This window comes from Haemaphysalis longicornis, unplaced genomic scaffold, assembly GCF_048455015.1.
Source record: "Haemaphysalis longicornis isolate Haplotype H1 unplaced genomic scaffold, Haemaphysalis longicornis Haplotype H1 scaffold_9, whole genome shotgun sequence".
NCBI classification, from domain to species: Eukaryota; Metazoa; Arthropoda; class Arachnida; order Ixodida; family Ixodidae; genus Haemaphysalis; species Haemaphysalis longicornis.
In genome coordinates, this window is record NW_027526460.1 from 78,663,133 (window position 1) to 78,682,564 (window position 19,432).

General features: G+C 49.4%; 1 protein-coding gene across 1 annotated transcript; it reads right to left on the bottom strand.

Moving 5' to 3' along the window:
- Positions 1-2,236: 2,236 nt before the first annotated feature.
- On the bottom strand, positions 2,237-8,603 carry LOC144153279 (endothelin-converting enzyme 2-like). Its single transcript, XM_077684931.1, has 3 exons — positions 8,286-8,603; positions 2,933-4,918; positions 2,237-2,251 (listed from the first exon to the last, which is right to left on the bottom strand). The coding sequence occupies exons 1-3, from the start codon at positions 8,601-8,603 to the stop codon at positions 2,237-2,239; spliced, it is 2,319 nt and encodes a 772-aa protein (XP_077541057.1).
- Between the last annotated feature and the right edge of the window lie 10,829 nt (positions 8,604-19,432).

Consider the following 19,432-nt stretch of genomic DNA (forward strand, 5'->3'; position numbering starts at 1 on the left):
TCGGGGAAATGCGGGGAAATTTTTTTTAGTATTCGTCTTCCCTTACGCTGTTGTCACCATGAACGTATACCAACTTGCACAGTTTGCCGCCCTCGTAAAGGCGGACTTCTCATCTCACCTCAAGACGGATCCCACCACGTGTTAGGCTGAACGCAGGACCCTGGGTTCTTCTCATGAGAAGAATATATGCCTCGAGATTTTTATTTCACTTCTTGGATAATTAGGCTGGAAGGCTGTGCAGAAAAATATTACAACAAGTGTAAAAGCTATCACAAGTTCATCACATATGCGTGTCTCACTTCAAGGCACACCGCCCGCTAGGACTCGGAGGAAACTCGATGCGATGGATGTACTACCTACGCTCTGTGGTTGATGTAACGTGAACCAGAACTGGACGGGATGGCGGGGTAGTCGACTTTCATAGTTTTTCGCTGTGTATCTTGCAGATACACCTCGAAAAACTCGTATGATGGCAGATAAGATTATTGACTTGCATGCAGTCACGTTAGATGAAACCAGATTTTTTTGATGGGCTCTGCCAGACACGGTCATGTAGCCCTGTGTGGCGCGAGTACTTCCTACACGTTTACGTAACGTTTAGACAAAAGATGGTGTTATGTGTTTTGAGAAAAACTGCCCTTAAAAATGCACGCGGCAGGCATTTTCTGTCTCTTAAAGAGAGAGAGAGAGAGAGAAGTGATTGGATGGAAGAAAGGAAAGGAAAGTGCACTGGGGATATTATTGAGCTCTGTAGGGACCTCACCTGCATACAACCCAGTGCGGTGGGGAGGGGAAGAGGGGATAAAAGACTTGGGAGGAGGTTAGGGGTGGAATAGAAAAGGTGTGAGAGAGAAAGACAGGCAGAAAAGAGAGAGAAGAGAGAGAGAGAGAGAGAGAGAGAGAAGAAAAGAAAAGAGGGGGGCATTACATAGGCGACAGCGGCACTGTCTCTTAAAGAAGCAAGTGTACGCAAACCAAAATGGTGCATAATACATGGCAGTCGCATAATCGAAGTAGCGGTCTCCGTAATTCACGCGCGTCAACACGGCACACCGCTGTGGCGCTTAATGATAATTTACAACCGTGCAAACCGATCTTCAGGATGCGAGGAGAACATGTTTACCCACAAATTATGGTTATTTTAAACACTGAATTATTTATTGAATCGCCCGCATTGGCTTTGTGGGTAATAGCCTGCGCTGTTGATCAAAGGAGGAGAGTTTCATCCGGACATCGGCTGCCATTTTCGGGGGACTAAAAACGAAAACGCCTGTTTGTCGAGGTTTCTGAGCACGTTTAATATTTCTCTGATTGTCTAAATTAACCCGTAGCCTTTCACTGCGACACGACTCATAGCCCAAGTGTTTCTTCAGCACATAAAACTTTCAACGTTTGAGTCAGCTATCCTACGATGTTGGTATTAAAAGAAAATTTTTTATAACTGATGCACACAAACAGTTGACAAATCCCTTCAGTAATTTGAAACAAAGCAAGTTCATAGTCATCCACACCACGTAACATTAATGGTGTTAACGTTCATAAAACAAATTTTGTTAGCTTTCATAATTCAGTAAATGAAGTCATAATGCCTGGATTGATTGAAGATCAACTCCTCGGCATACTCCAAGAAGGATATAGACAAGAAAGCTGCTTGGGGGATAATCTGTTGGTGGTCGCGCATTGAAAGAACCTGCTTCTAAGCGTAAAGGACTCGCAGGGCCAACCCACCCGATGAAGTAAATAAAAACAGCAATTACGGCATCATATCATCGATAACTCCGCTGTGTCCCAGTTATACACGAACAACCTTGGCTTTAGATGTCGCCAAAGCCTTTGACTACGAGCAAAATAGCGCTATTCTCCACAACTTCAGCGACCCCCACGTGGCCAAGAAGGCCTATAACTATATCGCGGACTTCTTAGCGCAACGAACCACACAACTAACCGTACCAGGCCTCCGGTCGGACCACATATATTTGGGTAGCCGCGGAGCACCACAGAGGGCGGTCCTATCGCCCTTCCTTTTCATTATAACGATGATTCAGCTACCGTTTTTACGACTAACTCCGCATGTAAGTCGCAACATTTATGGTGACGATATTACCATCTGGGCCGTGGGAGGCAGCGATGGGAATATACAAGAACGCCGGCGAGTAACCGCTGGCACGGTACAAGAATGTGTAACGCAGAGACCTCGCATGTGCGCGGTGGAAAGCTGTGAACTTATCTGCCATTCTTATCTCAAGTAGCGCTGCGAAAATTGAGAGAGGGCAACAGAAAGGGCGCTAACCGATTTGTGTAAGCCATGCATTTATTCATCACCCAGGCGATGTTAACCACCAGCCATTCGAGCTCATCTGAGAACCCGACAGTTATTACTCCAGCGAAATCCAGGCGTCTGTGCGCCGTTCGCGACAACGTTATAATGGGAACGCCTCACAGTACCGCAAAAAAAAGAAGGCGGCGTCATACACAATGCACATGAGCAGCAAAATCTCGAGGGGGATTAGGCAAAGTCTTTATAGCCAAGCCTGCACTTTCCTTTCCTAACGCGCCGGCAAATCCCAAAATACCCATATGTAGAGTACCTTTCACCTTAAGAAATGAAGTTCCCGTATAATCATCATAGCCTTCATACCACTGGACACGCGAACAAGCGATGCATAAGCACATTTGTTCTCGCCCAGAATCGTCCGATACAGTGTCTGTTTCGATATGGTAGCTTAACAACTGTTTCCCGTCTTATTGTCATGAAGGCACTTTAAACAAAACCAGTCTAGTAGGCTACCAACTCAGTGACGCCGTCAGTGAAACAGACGTATACAAAAAATTAATCGCGAGAAAAAAAGTTTCGACTAGCCCCCAAAGTTAACAAGTGAGTATGCCGAGTTCCACAGTTAAACGCAGCGGCAAATTCGGGCAAACGGCTGACGGGGGCGTTGCATCGGCTGCTTGCGTCTCCGTACAACGGGTCCACAAAATGCTGGCTCGAGCACAGCGCGTAGCATGAGGCCACGAAAAACAGCCTCTCCTGTGCTGGAGTCGGCAGCGTAGAGTTACTGGAAGTACGGAGCAAGCTCATTCGGTAAGCAGCCAGAGCGGCTAGAAGAGCATTCGTGTCTACGCTGTGCGGGTGGACGTCCTGAGACGACTCCGCCGCGGAACTGTCATTGACGTCGGCATTGATCTCGTTCGGTCCCGCGTGGTTGCGATGGTGCCTGCAGGCAGGCTCGAAGAAAAGTCCCCGAAGGACTTCGTCGGCGATAAGGCGCCCGGCACTTCCATAGTTGACGGCTGGTGGCAAGTCAGGGTGGTAAAAGGGGAAGACGAAATATTCTTCCGTGACCATCAGGGCGCTGTGGAAACTCCAGCGGTGGCTCAGCACGGATCCAGGCTTGAGGACATTCGATAGGTCCTGCTCTTGCAGCCGCCAGCGCGCGTTCATCAGGTTCATCCAGTCGATGAAGAAGTGCGCTCCGGGCGTCGGCTCCGGCAGTGCGTTCGCGAGCAAACTCTCGCTGTCCCACTCGGCTGGCGTCTTGCGCACCTGAAGCCTTAGCGGAGGCTTGCCGCAACGCAGCACGGAGTCATCCAGAATGTCTTGGACCTCCTGAACTAGAGTCTCTGCGGCTGGCTGCTCTGGGAAAAGGCTTAGCCAACCGACCCCTACTGCGCTCTCGATTACGGTCAAGCAGCGGCGGTAGTGTGCCGAAGGAGGTAGACCCATTATGTCCAGCGTGACGTCTGCGATTCCTCTGTGAGCCATCCAGCCCAGCTCATGTGCGACGCGAAGACCTAGGCTGAGGGTAAGCGCCTCCCTCGTCTCGGACTTGAGACCCAGTAAGTAGATGACGGATCGCAACAAGTCCGGATTCACCACTTCCACAATGTCCCCGGCCGAGAAGCGGCGAGCCCATATGAAGTACTCGTTGAACAGGAGGAGCAGACGACCCGCAGCAATGCCGGGGGTCACGCTCTCTGTGAGGTTGCGGATCGGCATCCGCAGAGTCCTCAGATTGGGCTCTGCCATGGCGGGACCCAGCGCTTCAAGCGTGAGCCGGTTCGCATCCTCGATCTTGGTAACGATTTCGTCAGAGCTTGACTCATGAACGCCAAAAAACCTCAACATTTCCTTGACATAACGACGGTACCGGAGAGCCGACGTAGATGCCACCGGCTGGCCAGCAAAGGAACGCATGAAAGCAATCCAGGTGCCAAAGGCGGTGCTCTGGGTAATCCTGAGCACGGGCTCTCCGGTACCGCCACGGAAGGGAGTCATTTCAAATGCCAGCTGGAACCACAAGTGCAAGTTCCAGTTCCCGGACAAGTCGAGGAGGATTTCCAGCAGGTCCCAGCGCGGTGCCTTGGGCCAGGGCAGATGGCGCTCGGCCATGAACTTCTTCAGGTCTCCTAGGCTGCTCTCGAAGTGCATGCATGATCTGGCAAACCGGGCCACTTTCTGCTCGACGCTCGATGCCACCGATGCTGTGTACTCCTTGCTGTTGCCGTCGAGGGACAGCCAATGAATGCTGTTGAGTGCACGGCTGTACATCAGCTGTTCGGCGGCATCCACGACGGAAAGCGAACGATGCTGACCCATCCAACCATCACACACGAACCGATAGAAGTCTTTGCATGGGTCCTGAGAACGGTTGAGGGTAGACTCAAGTGCGTCCACGTAAACCTGGCAGGCCTTTTCTTGACAGTCGGGTAAGAATGGTAGGGCTGCGTGGTCCGCGGGTGAGCTCTGGGTGTCGGAGCGAAGAAGATGGACGCGGATCCAGAGAGATGAACCCAAGTAGAGGAGCAGGGCGATGGAGCAGAGAATGGCAAGCAAGAGCAGCACGGCCTTGAAGTTTTGATTCATGTGCCAGTTAGCCTGCAGGACCACTACATCCACTCTGTTGGTGGGCTGCACCTGCAAAATAACGAACACTGCTGTCTAAGGCGGTTCATTATAACGAATTATGAATTGGCATCTACTCCCCAGCAACAGACTGCTCAGTATTCGTAATTGCAACTGGCCGTACGTGCGTACGCGCGCCTTGTCTTCACAATTCCATCCCCACGTGCGCACATGTTACAGCGATAGCGCGCGGCAAAGGCATGATGCCAATTAATATTGACCTTTGCGTCTGCGTTTGTTTAGAATATACTTATCCAATGCAACAAAAAAATTTCTTGACTCATCCCCTACTGTTATGGGTGAAGTCTAAGTCACGGCTCTACCGTAGCGTAGCCTACAGCGCACCGCGTGTTCTTTAAATTGTACACGTATTTAGACAAATTTCCTGATTTAGCTGTTTCAAGATGTTCGCTGTCACAATATCATTCTTCCTGATGAAATAAGTCTCAGCCGGGCATTAATGTGCACCAGATTGTATCCAAGCATTAGACCTTACCGTAACTTGTATGGATAGAGGGTGTCGAACTGTAAAGAAAATACTGCTCCAGCTATACGAGGGACGCGCGGACTTTTATCACATGTTATGGTCGTGCCCCTTGTACACGAACCCCTTTCTGGCTAGCTTCCCATCGCGGCCGGCGTTGCACAATTCACCTCTCTCACGCGGCGGGAGCCATACGGGAGGGCGCCAGCGACCGGAGGGTTCGTTGTCGCCAGGGTGGAGGCGTGGACCCTTTTCGCCTCTGCCTTTCCCGAGAACCAGTTCTTCCTGGACACTAGCGCCATCGTTCGTCGAGGTGAGGGGTAATTTAGCATGACGAGGGGACAGTCTCTTGTCTTGGGGATGCAATAGCGCGCGGACGGCGCGCTGGTCCGGACCTGGGGAACGCGCCACAATGGGACGCGTCCGGACCCGCCGCGGTGGCTCAGTGGCTAAGGCGCTGCGCTGCTGAGCACGAGGTCGCGGGTTCGATTCCCGGCCGTGGCGGCTGCTTTTCTGATGGAGGCGAAAAGCAAAAACGCCCGTGTGTACGAAATTTCGGGGCACGTTAAAGATCCCCAGGTGGTCAAAATTAATCCGGAGCCCTACTACGGTGCGCTTCATCGTCAGCGTTGCGTCGGCGCGTTAAACCCTACAATCAATCAAATCACCCGGGAGAGCTGGGAGACTGCACCCGCGCTCGCACGCGCGGCGCCCCGCTGCTCCGGTATCCATCGGTGAGTCGAACCATCTCGATCTCTAGTGTTGTTTAGTGCCTCGCTTCCAATGTTACCGTTATGGCCTACGATTATTCTGTATGCAGTATATTTGATTTGCACGTTGTAATAAATGCTGCTATTGATGTTTTGCCCTTGTCGCCTCCTGCCGTTGTCTGCCTCTGCTAACAACGAACCCGTCCGCAGCCGGCGCTCGCAAGGCATGTTTGCTGAGCGCGATGGCTGCGGGGTGGGAAATAACTAGTGTGTGAAATGTAGAATCCCACAGCCTCCAGACAGAATCAAAACGGCGCAGTAATTGTTATGAACAACTCTAGTGGCATAATTAATTGCGAAATTTGCCCGACACTGAAGTACAACTTCGGGTCGCCCGGATGGCTAAGGCTGCCGCCTAAATCCTAGGGCTTCTCGCCGACGAGTGAGAGAGAGGCGAAGTGGATGACAACACCTTCTCTGTACCTTCCCTTTTTAAACCCATCAGGGGCACATTAGAGGTTACTGCCACCGCCTCCAATAGGTTTGGATCCGGTTCAGACAAAAACGGGCAGAGTGTAGGACTGCGCGAGTTGGCAATCCGTCCTAATAATTCAGCGCAGCAAGAAGCAAGTACTAAACATGAGGCACACAGGACGAGCGCTCATCCGATGTGCCTCAAGTTATCTTTAGTCATTGTTTTTTCTGCTGCACTCTAGTATCAAGTCAAACAAAATATTTTTCTCGGTTGCGGCTGGGGTTCGACGTTATGAGAAATACAACTGCTCGACGCAATTCGCGAATGAATTCAAGCGTTCATCTGTTTTTTGTTTTCCAAGATCGGTTGAATTGACAAAAATTGCAGACATTGAGAGATACGAAAATTCTCGCGTTACGGTCGCCATGAAAAAGATGCCGCTGTTATCGCCGCGCTATCGCGTTTAAAAGATAAGCTCATGCCGGAAATATAAACTGTGCACTACTGAGATTTGATGCTACCTACACTGCAATTTTGTCCGACACGAAGGGACAACAAATTTGTATTTAAACGAAGTAGTTTTTTAATTAACAGCTTCGTTCCCCCTAACATGGCAGAACAATCTGTGCAGCTCCCATGACAAGTACTTTAAACTTCACCATGCCTCATAAATGCTAGTGCTAGTCAAACCTAGTACAGTGTAAGAGAAGGTTGCGTAGGAAAGGTATTATGCTTCGCCTGTCTGAAGGCGATGCAACGGCTTTATTTCTTGATTCCCACTAGAATGCGGCCAAAATTCGTCAGGTTTTCCCGAACTGAAACCCGAATGCCATAAAAAACTGGGGCACGGACTTCAGGCGCACATAATACCACTGCATTAAAGCTATTTCGCAGTGCGTCGGTGTCTTAAAAATGCCATTACATTCGTGTGCGTCATCAAATAACATTTTTGGGTAACCTTTCTATGTGCGGTCGTTCCTTCACAAAGGCGTATTACTACCAGAAAAGGTATTTTATAGCTACAGCCACAATTGTTTTAATTACAACTCTTAGTCTTAAGCTCACTACTTACGAAAGTAGTGCACTTACGACTACTTAAGCTTAGTCTCACTGCCAGTGTTAATCCTACCGGTGACATCGAAAATGTAACTACACGTGCAATTGCGCGAGAATGCCAAAAGGGGTCACGCTACACGGCTGCTTCCCACCCCGAAAACCTCCGGCCAGCCGAACACGTATTGACACGTAAATAAATGCGCGCTTTGAGATAACTCCGGTTACTCGTAATTACACCCATTTAACCTGTTTCCACGCCACTTCTTCAGAAACCTTCGACACAATTATCTAAGGCAAGCGCTCGGTGTTCTTTTTGTGGATGAATACCCTACCACGGCTGTCAGATCCTGCTCTCGTGAGAAACGTTTGCGTACACGAATTTAAAAACACTTTTTGGCTTGACTAGGATGCAGTTATTTCCACCACCATACATGTGTAGGGTATGGGGTTTTACGCAGAGAAGCTACTCCTGCAGGCTATGCAGCGCGTTGTAGTCCACCTCCTGGGAATCTTTACGTGCGCCGCAAAAAAAGGACAGGGGCGGCAAGCGATGATCAAAAACCTCCATCTGACTCAGCACAAAAATTGCCATGGCAATAACCTGATGCCTCGTCTGACTTGCACGCGCAAGGCCAGATCCTCGGCTGTACCCACCTCCACATCAATTCCTTCCTGCCTCTCCTTGCTCTCCAAGACCGCCGGCTGCAGGAGAGGAGACGACGCCCTGGGAGGCCGGAAGTCAATGTCGCCCATGTCCGCTGACGTCATTAGCAGCGACGCAGGCCGAAAGTCGTGCAACTGAATGACTTCCGGGAAGACGGGGGGTGTCGGCTGTATTCCTCCGCGGGACTTCAAGTTGACACGGGGGTCGGAAGATCTCCGGCTCGAAGCGCTGGGCGAAGGGCTCAGCACGACGCCGCTGCTCATCGCGATGTCGGCAGCGAGGTCAACCTCGCCGGCGTCGCCTAGCATCGCTACAGGCTATGCGCTTGCTTGCTCGCCTGAAGAACAAGACTCGGCCGGAAATGTGCTGCGGCTTGCGGTCTGTGACTCGATGTTCGGCTCCTGATCTGCTGCTGCTTGCTGCTACGGGCCGTTCCTTCTGGTGCATCTGGGAATTGCGCGAGCACGCCCCTCCGCGCGGCACGTTCGCCGATCGTCTCATTGGCCAACTGGATGATTTGTTGGCTGGAGGACTTTTATAATGGCGAATACTCAATACAGCGATTGGTCTTGACGCTGTTGTTAAATGACTTAATAGATAAAGCAACGAACAAGTATAAAGACCGGATCAGGAATAAAGGGATGCACATGTTCTTGAGTCAGGCAACCATCAGGGTGGCTGTTTCTGGTTACTTGCAAAAAGTCAATTGGTCAGACTCTCTTGGTTGACATCCAAAATTGTCCGTACTCTCTCCAGTGATGGGTTAGGAACGTAGAAGAGGGGAGAAGATAGAAATTAATACTTTATATTTAATTGCTAACCTTTCTCCCAAATCTGACCTAGCCAATCCCCAAGAATGGGTAAGCCCCAATGATTTCTTGATACCAATCAAGCAGCCTTAACAGAGCTCATTTTTGGATTAGCGAAAAAGCTGAATCAAAGTAGTTCGGGTTAAAAAAGACTTGCACATTTCGCTAAAGCATCAGAACGGGAGTGTAAAAGGTCATGCGCTATACAACGCAAAATACAATACCCGACCAATTTAGCAGTACGCATGGACGGCGTATAGGACCCGTCGAGAGGCGGCTGAATACTGAGATCCCCAATTTGAGTTTAACCAATTTGTGCCCCTGTTACACGGCAAAGCGAATGTATTTCAAAGTGAATGCCATTAGCTGTTAATGACATTCGGTTAGGCCGTGCGGGTACATGGCGAAACAAATGTCATTTGATAGTGATAGCGATGATTTCCCTCTCCTCCTTTCCCCGCAGAGTAGCATGACGGCGAACTGATGTCGGCAAACCTCTCTGCATTTTCCTCTTTAATAAAGAGTTTCTCTCTCTCTCTCTCTCTCTCTCTCTCTCTCTCTCTCTCTCTCTCTCTCTCTCTCTCTCTCTCTCTCTCTCTCTCTATCTATCTATCTATCTATCTATCTATCTATCTATCTATCTATCTATCTCTATCTCTCTCCCTTTCTCTCATTTGATAGTGATACCGATGAGGATTAGCAAGCTCGGAAGATAGCAAAATTATAGTTCGATTCTAAAATATTTTCATGCATTACAGTTTTTTTAAACAGAACAGATAATTCTTTTGGTTTAAGTAAAAAGAAGAAAATCACCTTTTTAGCTGACATAAGCATACATCGCAAGCCGTGACAAGTCCGCAAATAAGCCGTATCAGAGTAGCGCGCGCATTCGGGACGAGATTTTTCCTGAGTATTCGTTTGTCCGTCTTTATTCAAAAGAACAACATGACAGGTAAAAGTATGTTTGCTGGCTGTTTTTAGAAACATTATGCTTGGGTTTATTACTGAACTTTATTTTCTAGTGACACACCACTGCTGTCGAGGGTACTTATTTGGCCGCTGAATGAGCTCCCCATCCTCAGTTAGCCTCTAAATGCCGTTCGCCTCAACTGTCATTCGGTATTTCCGTATAGCACCGAACTTATGATATTTAGAGCCAATGAAATTTACTCCAAATGTCACTACATTTGCTGTGTTATGCGGATATTAGTTGCCGCGGCTACGCGTGCTTCGAGGTTCTGCTCAGATACTGCAACGGCACGAAAAATTAAAAACCAATTACCGGATCATTAGTTATCGCTCCGCTCCTCACTCCTTCCGTGATTCAGCAGTTTCGGCATACCGTCGCCGTGGAATACACTCTGTATTATTTTGACGTCTACTCAGCCTCGCACTCCATGTCACAGAATGCACGAATGGTGCCAGATGGCGCCAGTAGGGACCATTGTTCGGCCGCTTTGATGCGGTGTGGATTGCACCGGCGTAAATCGATGAAGCCAGGAGCACGCCGGAAGGCTAGCGAGTGGCGAAGGGCAGAACTTGCAGGGCTGGGCACTACCACGATACTATGACATAGCGATAGAATATCAGATATACTTTTGAGTATTTGTAGTTCAATATCAAAATACTTTTGCATTTGCATCTCAGTAGCGAAATTCTTCTGCGGTGTATTGAATATATCGCGATACTCTGGGAGGTATGAGCACTCGTTGCATTTATTTTTGTGGAAAGAAGACGGTCGCTTTCTTTTGTGTTAAGTTGCAGCCATACCGCCTGCTATCTTCCACCCTCTCTCAATTTTACATCCCGTACCTGCCTTCTGTGGACGCAAGTGCTGGCTTGAAATTCCGTGCGCTGTGGCGATGACGCAGCCAAGTAGATGTCTGCCACCACAAAGTACTACATGTGTGTGTTCTGGCTCTTCTTTGTACCGGAAGTTGCACACAAAAATGCGAGGAATATGGCCAACCGAAGCTCTCATTCAGGCACACTGGAAAAGAGGCTGATTGCGATGAAAGGAAAGGTACGGCACCGATCCGTCATTAAGGATAGCTACATCTCGGGATTGCAGAAGCGGCTTTCTGGACTCTTAAGCGTGGAAAATGGCGAGGCAGTAAGTCCATCCTCATCGCACCTGCGCTTCAAAATGCGGTGGGCGTTAAACAAAGTTGCCAATCTTTAGATTACCAAAGATTGCTCTTGCGGGCTGCAGAAACTTATAAAACGCTCCATAAGGACTTGTGCGACGAGATGCCATCGGCTACGATGAACAACGGCTCACACGACTTTGAAGATGAAGACTTCCCGGCATCAGGACGGTCAGAGCAGACGCATGTTCGAGCGGAAGTCTTTCAATACCTCGATGGCCCGGGGAAGTATTTCACCATGCTGCAGGACTTTCCAGCCATGAAGGTGGTGTTTGTTCGTTATAACACAAACTCGTGCGCCGCTGCAGCGGCAGAGAGAGTTCTGTCATTCGCGAGCCTCGTGCTCAGACCAAATCGACTTAGTCTGAAAGACAGCTCGTTTGAGAAGATGCTTTTGCTTAAGTGCAATAATGTTGGTTTTTCGTGTGGTGAGTGATGTTGCGTAATGCTCTTCAAGATTTAGTTGTAGCAGTCATTCAATTTTATGGAATTATTGGCTTTGAAATACATAACAGTTTATAGAAATACATAACGCTTCATTTTACAACTTGAGATCGCCTAAATAAAAACATATATTTCAGTATCTCTGTCTGTGTTTTTACCTGCATTCTGGAATACTTTATTTCTGTGCCTGCAAAAGTATCTCTGAAATATCCCGTTATGTCAAACCCAAATGTATATTAGTATCTGTATTTCAGGCGCCCAACGCATGTATCACGATATTTCTATTCCAGAATACATTTTGAGGTGTCTCTGCCCAGCCATTGGCAGAAGCAGCAGGAGACATCTACCCTTGTCGACATCCCCCTGTCCCCTCCCGAAGGCACCTGGTGGTGGTGGTGGTTTCAGTGAAACGGTGCGTACCCACTCAGGGGGATTGGCCAGAAAATGGGCGCCTTACCGAAAGAAATTCGGTAATTTTTATAGGGAAAGAAAAATATTTAAATATAAGGATGGATTAGCAGTAGATGACTAGAGAAATAAAAGTAAGGAGATTAGAGAAAGAAATAAAAAAGGTAAAAACGAACACCATTTACTGAAAATTGGAAATAAAAAACACGAAGAAAGTGGTACAGACGAAGCAGTGAGCTGGGCGCGCATATACTTGACAAGGGAATCCAGTAGGGCTAAATGGTGTCTAGCACGGCAGACGGCCTGATTCCAGGTTGAATGAGTGCAACGCACTTCAAAAATCCCCGTGGCTGAATCCCAGTTCCTTCGCCCCGAATGACAAAGTAATTGTACCAGACATCTACCCCGCGTAGCCCTCTCCACTCTGTTTTCATCTTCTTCTCTTCCGTGACCTCCAGCTAATGAGTAACGCGTCCCTGTTGAAGGAGTGACACATAAAGTGTGGGCACATGCCCCATCTATATTTCTCCCGCAATAATAATGACTTCCGCGGATGCGTGGTCTGAGTTCGTATGAACGGCATCGTCACCGAACGGAACCTACCGCGTCTTAGTGTCTGGCGTTGTGCACGTAGATCGAATCTTGGTGGCACAACTGGTGGCCCCATACACAGAGAACCTACCCCATTTGGATAAACTGCCTTCCTCCTTGACTACGTCCTCGATTGTTCACTATTTTGTACCTTTTCTAAGCAAGGTCGCTTCAGTCCCTTTGATACCGGCTTCGTGGCCAATCCACCGACGGAAATACGTCAATTCTCGTGGTCCCGAATCAACCAACCAAACTGCCAATGCCACGAATGCCGAACGTGGCACGCACCACAGTGTCCACGCGCAGTTCCAGAAGCGCCACAAGCTACCGAATCGGTGCCCAACGCCGATTGACTGAGCAGAAGCCGCGGCCCGTTTCTGGGACTCATAGTTCTTACAATCTGTTATTCCTGGCAGTCGAGAGATCATACAAGCTGCCGCACTGCTCGACGACGCCGACGACAAGGTCGACACCAGGGACACCACGGCGAGCAGCGCCGTCGTTCTGGGCCCCTCGCTCAGCGACTCCAGCCTGAGCTCTTCCGACTCGGACGCCCACACGGTGTCCTGCGGAGGAAGCGAGCCGGGCACCCCTGAGCGCACCCCGATCCGTCACCAGCGGTCAGGACACCGCAGGGTGACCTCAGAGGGCCGGGGGACTGCTTCGCTATCGGCGGGTCTTGGAAGGAAAAAAAGGAGAGGAAGAAAAGGTCGAGGTGAGCACGTATCAGCGGGCACGGGAGGCTTGGGCTAGAAACGTCACGTTCTTCGACCGGCTTTCCTTTATGCTTTATAGGTCTTTGTTAACTCAATTTCCTGTCCGCTCCCTCGTCCGCGGAACTTTAACATCCAGCACGCCGTCTTCTCGATCTCCAGAGTTTTAAAGTGACAGACAACCAATTTCTGTGCAGTATAGGGTGTATTCACAGAGCCTTAGACCGCGCGGCGGCGCTACCTGCGCTATAGTGAACTAGAATACTAGTTCACTATACCTGCGCGGCGGTGGCGACGCCATATTTGAGGTTGCACTCCGCCGCGCGGGCAGCGCGTTTCCCGACGCGAAACGTTGTTTGCGGCGTGGTGCTAGCAAGAACGTTCGTGTGGACGGTGTTTTTCTCTGCGTGATTCGTGTATTTGAGAAGGCCTGGTCGTAACGAGTAGCCAGCATTGTTTTTGCTGGGAAATGCTGGGTGCGCTGTTCACGTCTACAACCGCAGACCCGAAGCAGGCCGAACGACGAAAGCAAGCGCGCCGTTTTTTTTTTTTTTTTTTGCTGTTGTTGTTGTATCGAAGCGAAGGCCACGGCAGTGCGGTATGATTTCGCGCGACGAATGCAACTGTCTGATGGTTTGACAGGCGCGGTCAGCGGCGTGCATAACCCGGTCCGTTTTGGCGATTTCGCGCTATCTCGGTGTCATCCCCGTGCGCCGATTTCATTATTTCCTCCGTTGCTTGAAGCTACCGTGGCGCGAGTTGAGAAAATTTATTCACCCAAGGCTGCGAGGATATTTGATGTGGTGGTGGCGTGTGAGAGAGGAGCTGGTTTTACCGTGCCACCCAGGCATGTTGCGCACTTCTTGAGGAGTATGAGAGACGGTGAGGTGCTCTGGCGACAGTGTTCTGTGCGTTGAACGCACGAAGGTCGTCCATTTGGGCTCCTAATGGAGCGGTACAATTACGCACAGTGTCTGGGTGGAAACCATCGCGAGGTAAGTACGTGGTAAAATTAGGTATGGTGGCGACGACAAAGATCCCACCGATGATTTTCAACTCTTTTTCCTTTCGGTAAAGACGAAGCGGAAATTATAAGCAGAACAAGATTATGGAACACGTAGGCTTTGGCTACTTCGAAAGCAGCGCAGAGACAAGTGACAAAGGCTGCTCTAGTTTGTCCCTGCATACGTTAATGTTTTAGTCTCTGCGCTTTTTTTGAAGTAGTCAAACTGTGTACCCAGCGTCAAGATTTAGTGTCTGATCACGTAACACGCTTGGTCATTAGAGAACAGGCGAAGGCGACGAAGAAGAATTGGATCAATTTGGATGCCCGCAATTACCTGGGGAGCGACACTGCATGTACGCGTGCGTTCACTTCAACACTCGAAGTATAGCCCATGTTGAGGCTATGAGGCCAGCATGGTTCGTCTCATCCATAAAGTACGCCGGCTACCTTAATTTGTGAACATTTTAAGCATGCGAATGTTTCAAACATGTGACGAGGTGCGAGGTGAAAGCTCCGGCGCCCATCGTCCCGGGGCCCACCTGGATGAAACGGGTTCCAGCAGATTCGATACTGATTAGCCATATTAATGATAACTTCTTTGGGAATTCATCGAATGAAGACAGACAGCCTTCAAGCACTGCCCTAGCCATCGCTTCGAAACAGCGAAAGGAAAAAAAAATACACGGCGCGCTTTTTTTATTTTGTCGTGCGGCCTGCTTCGGGTCTGCGGTTGTAGGAGACCAGCGCAGTCCGGATTTTCGAGGCGAGAACAATGCTAGCTACTCGGTAGGACGAGGCATTCGCAAACCCACGAATCACGCAGAAAAAACGCCGTCCACACGAACGTTCTTGCCAGCAGCAATCTGCAAACCACGTTTCGCGTCGGGAGTAGTAGTAGAAAACTTTTTTATAAAGTCAGACTATTTAGCTCTCAGAGGGTGGTGCCCTTAGTCCAGGGCCCCATTTGCTGCTGCGATCCGTCTTGCCCGGTCGATCAGTCCGCGCTGGTCGTCCAAGGCTGAGCTGGAAAGAGCGGCTTCCCATCCTTAGGGGGAGGGGCTGGGTATAGGGAATTGGGTCGGGGGTCCGGAAACGAGCTGCCCGCGCGGCGCAGTGCAACCTCAAATATGGCGTCGTCGCCGCCATATTTGGGCCGACCCGTTGGGTGCGGTGTGGGGTGGTGGTTAAACGCAGTTTATGAGCCTATAGAAGGGAGCAGGGCTCAAAGGGAATGCGACTGCCATGTACGCGGCGTCGGCTCTACCGACCAAGAGGATGGGATCTTCTAGGGGGGAGCTGTGCAGGATAAGCTTTCAAGGCCTAGCAGGGAGATGAGATGGAAGAGAAGTAGGAATGCCAGCGTTCTCTCGTTTAACTTCCCTAGGCGCTACTTCCTCTTTCCGGGTACCGCAAGCGTTGCACGTGGAGACCAGGGTTGCCAGGTCCTCAGAAGAAAGTCGCCATGAAATGGCCGAAAGTAGCCAAAATAGTTGCCACCTTAAAGTGAATGTTTGAAAAGGAGGCCGGAAAGACGAAGTCGTTGTAGTACGTGCTTTTTGATTACCTTGGCGAAGAAAATGCAAAAATTTCGAGTAGAACAAGACCGTACCACAAATTTTATTCATTTGCTGTGGTGCGGTGAAGCGCCAGCGCTTGTCTACTGCATACAAGAAAGCTGAAGTACGCAGGTTTAGGTAAAGCATTCAAAGAGTTTCAATGACATAAAACGGGCTTTCGCTGCACCCAATTATTTACCACTTCCGCTGCCTCTGTACATTCCCGGACCTATTATACATTGTCATACACCATTCCCACCACTGTGCATGAAATCTCAAGCTCCCGTAAACTGCTCAACTGTTACACTTTAAAGTGACGGCGTTGCTTGAAAGTTTTGGCGCTATTCATGCCACATCATGTGTCGGATAAAAGAGCAAGGCAAATTTCGATTTGTGGCGGTAAGCAGCCCTGTACGCTTGTGTGTTTGAGTGACTGATTCGTTAGGGTTTTTCTAGACTTTGCCAGATCGCCGTCACCTGCCTAAAAGTTTATTCCGTTCTCATATAATACCCTTTTCGTGGAAAGCATCGCGTGGCAAAGGCCCGGAAAGATATAAAATTACCAATGATCAAAGGAGCCAGCAAGTAGCCAAATCGCCACACTTAAAACTTCAGTCGCCACGAGTCTCAAAAAATCGGCAATTTCACGACAAATCACCAGACTTGGCAAATCTGGTGGAGACCATCATTATGGGGTGTAAGGTAAATCCCAGCGGCCCACCCAGCCAAAAAGCAGCACCATCATCACCGGAAGCAGCGCCCCGTAAAAAACGGGAGAAGAGCGAAAGAAAGCGTCGATAGCCCCACGCCACGCAATACAAACACAAAAATTCTGGTGCAAGTAATTGATGTTCACCATAAGATGAAACTAATTATTTTTCCCGGCATATCTCTTGCAGGGCCAAGCCAAGATGCAGTGGCCAGCACCCGTGGCGCTACCTGCCAAGGCAGCCGTGAACGCGGCTACCAAAAACGACAGTGCTGGTTCCTGCATAATCTTTGAAAAAGTCGTCCTCACGCATCTGGTAAGTGGGAGGGCGCACTGAAGCCATCGTCCAAGGGGAATCGCGCAGCCGGGAGCGGGGAGCAAACGCTGTATCTGATCTTGGGTGAAGAAAATTCCGCCCCATTTATCACGCTTTGTTTTGTTTTATTTTTACATTGTAGCATTAAGGGACACTAAAGAGTGGAAATGAGTTGGCCTGCATGGATGTATTACGTTGTCGAGAATCCAAAACACCATTGTCACAAATACAGTTCCTCAATTAGGCAGAAAACGCCAGAAACGTGAAAACAGGTACCCGCGTACCTGTTGAATAATTAACTTTTTTAATGGCTGCAGTAAGCGGGCATGTTTGTATTCAAAAGTTAGACGCGATCGTGTTTCGCCGTGCTTTCATTTGGCAGAATTCTTCTAGCGCATTCGTAATCCTAGATATCGAACTGCGAAGGTTAATTGCCGTTCGCATGATTACGTATGCTAGACGGTGAAGACCGTCGCAAACCTCCTCCTCTTTGTTCTATGTTTCAATAGCTGTTCCGAGTAACTTCAGATTGTGATAACGCCAGCCAAGACTGAAAGGGTGCCAGTTACCACTTTTGTCTATGCCTCCACCCCGTTATCAAACTAAACACCGTACACAGCACGTACGTCACAAAAGGGTGGACCTTTGCGCCGGACCTCACTGTCTTGCATGCGTAATCATGCGAACGGCAATGAAACTTCGCAGCTCACAATCTAGGAGTACGGATTGGCTGGAACCTTTCTACAATATGAAACTACGTAGACACATGATTACGTCTAACTTTTGAATACAAACGTGCCTGCTTACTGATATGTCAATTCTTCAATTTTAGTTGATTAGGCCACCGACATCAAAAATTACCCCCTCATTCTGGGTCCCTCAGGGCGCATAACCTCATTGTAGAGGTGGTCTTCACGTAAATCAAATCGCGTAATTTTTTAAAAACCTGTCGACTTAATTTTGATCACCCTGTAAATAGGTGCATTGGCGAAGACAGAAATATACTTCGAGGGGTGTTGTAGGCCACCAGGAAAATAAAGGAGGAGGAATAAACTTTTATTGAGCACGAGAGGATGTGTTCAGCCTCCTATGTACAGGAGGCCGCGAGTCCGAGCTTCGTCCAGAGTTTGTTGTCCAGGAGGCCACGGTTCCGAGGTGCGTCCAGAGCTCGTTGCACCAGGGCTTGCTGTTTCCCTGGTGCTCAACTGGTCAGCTCGACCTCCCACTACTCAGGGTTGTTGGATGGGATGGGGTTAGCGTGGTGGATACAAGAGACAACAAGGCTGTAAGTGGTTAGAGGTATGTCACAGTGCGGGCGGTCGTAGGGGAAAAGAGCGGAAGAGATGTGGTGGAGGACGGGGTGATTACAGGTTTCAGTTTGCAGGCGGCTTTAAAGGGTGGCGTGCTGTGTTGGGAGAGGGGGGTGAGGCGGGTGCACATTATTCGTGTGTGTCTGTAGTGGGACAGTATGGAACAACAGATGGAATCAAAGAGAGGGAGCGTGTCTTCAATGGTGGCAGGGTAGCTAGCCCCCGGTGTCGGTCGTCGAGGTTGGGTGTGCCTGTCGCGGGCTGCGGCGTGAGCCGTTTCATTCCCAACACGGGCCGGCATGGCCTGGAGTCCAGACGACGGTGACTTCTAGGTCCGGAGGCAGGCAGCGTAGCACGAGGAAGGCTCGCTGTGGGACGAGGCCGTCCTCGTAAAGGCGGCAGGCTTGCTGTTAATCGGTAATGACGGTGATGTAAGGCTGATTTCGATGTGTAATAACGGCATGGGCGACGACCGGGGCTTCGGCTTCAGGTGTAGGCATATTTCGGCAAGTGGCCACAATAAGGATGCAGCCAGAAGAGTCTAGACTCTAGTGACTAGCGTAGACGGAGAATGAGGGCAGGGGTGTTCAATATCTGTGTAGCGCGTCTGCGGGGACTTTGCGTAACGCTTCTTGAGGTGGTGTGTGCGAGAGGGTATCCGAAAAGAAATTATATAGACTGCGCCGGACGCGCAAACAATATGCTAGTCCTTTTTCTGCGTGCATAAATTTCCGGGGGTGTTCCGATACCGAAACACCTTCCCTTGCTACGTCCGTATATATAGCGGCTTTTGATTTTCCATCGTAGACTTCCAAATAGGAGGGAGTAATTATGCAATTGAGAGGAAGTAATTACGGTCCACAATTAGATTCAATTCTTGCAAACTCCGCTTTTATGTTGGCGCCTGTGTTACCTTTTTGCCACGGCACTGTTAATGAGAATTGTTTGAGGTGATGCTTCAAATAAACCCAGCGGAGCGTGAGCGCCTGTCTGGCCGTCATCTGTGTCGTGGAGTGCTTTCAGCCTTAACCTTTTAGAAAAATTTTGCAGTTCCGTGTGGTCTGTTTTTAGCAAATTTAGGGACACATACTCTTTTCGGGTTAGATAAATTGGTTGAAGGGCATAAAT

What these genes read in the sequence shown, in the direction of transcription:
- LOC144153279 (XM_077684931.1), bottom strand. Translation starts at nt 8,603, where the DNA reads ATGCTAGGCGACGCCGGCGAGGTTGACCTCGCTGCCGACATCGCGATG. An exon ending in AGGAAGGAATTGATGTGGAG is followed by an intron (nt 4,919 to 8,285) that starts GTGGGTACAGCC and finishes GTTATTTTGCAG; the next exon opens with GTGCAGCCCACCAACAGAGT.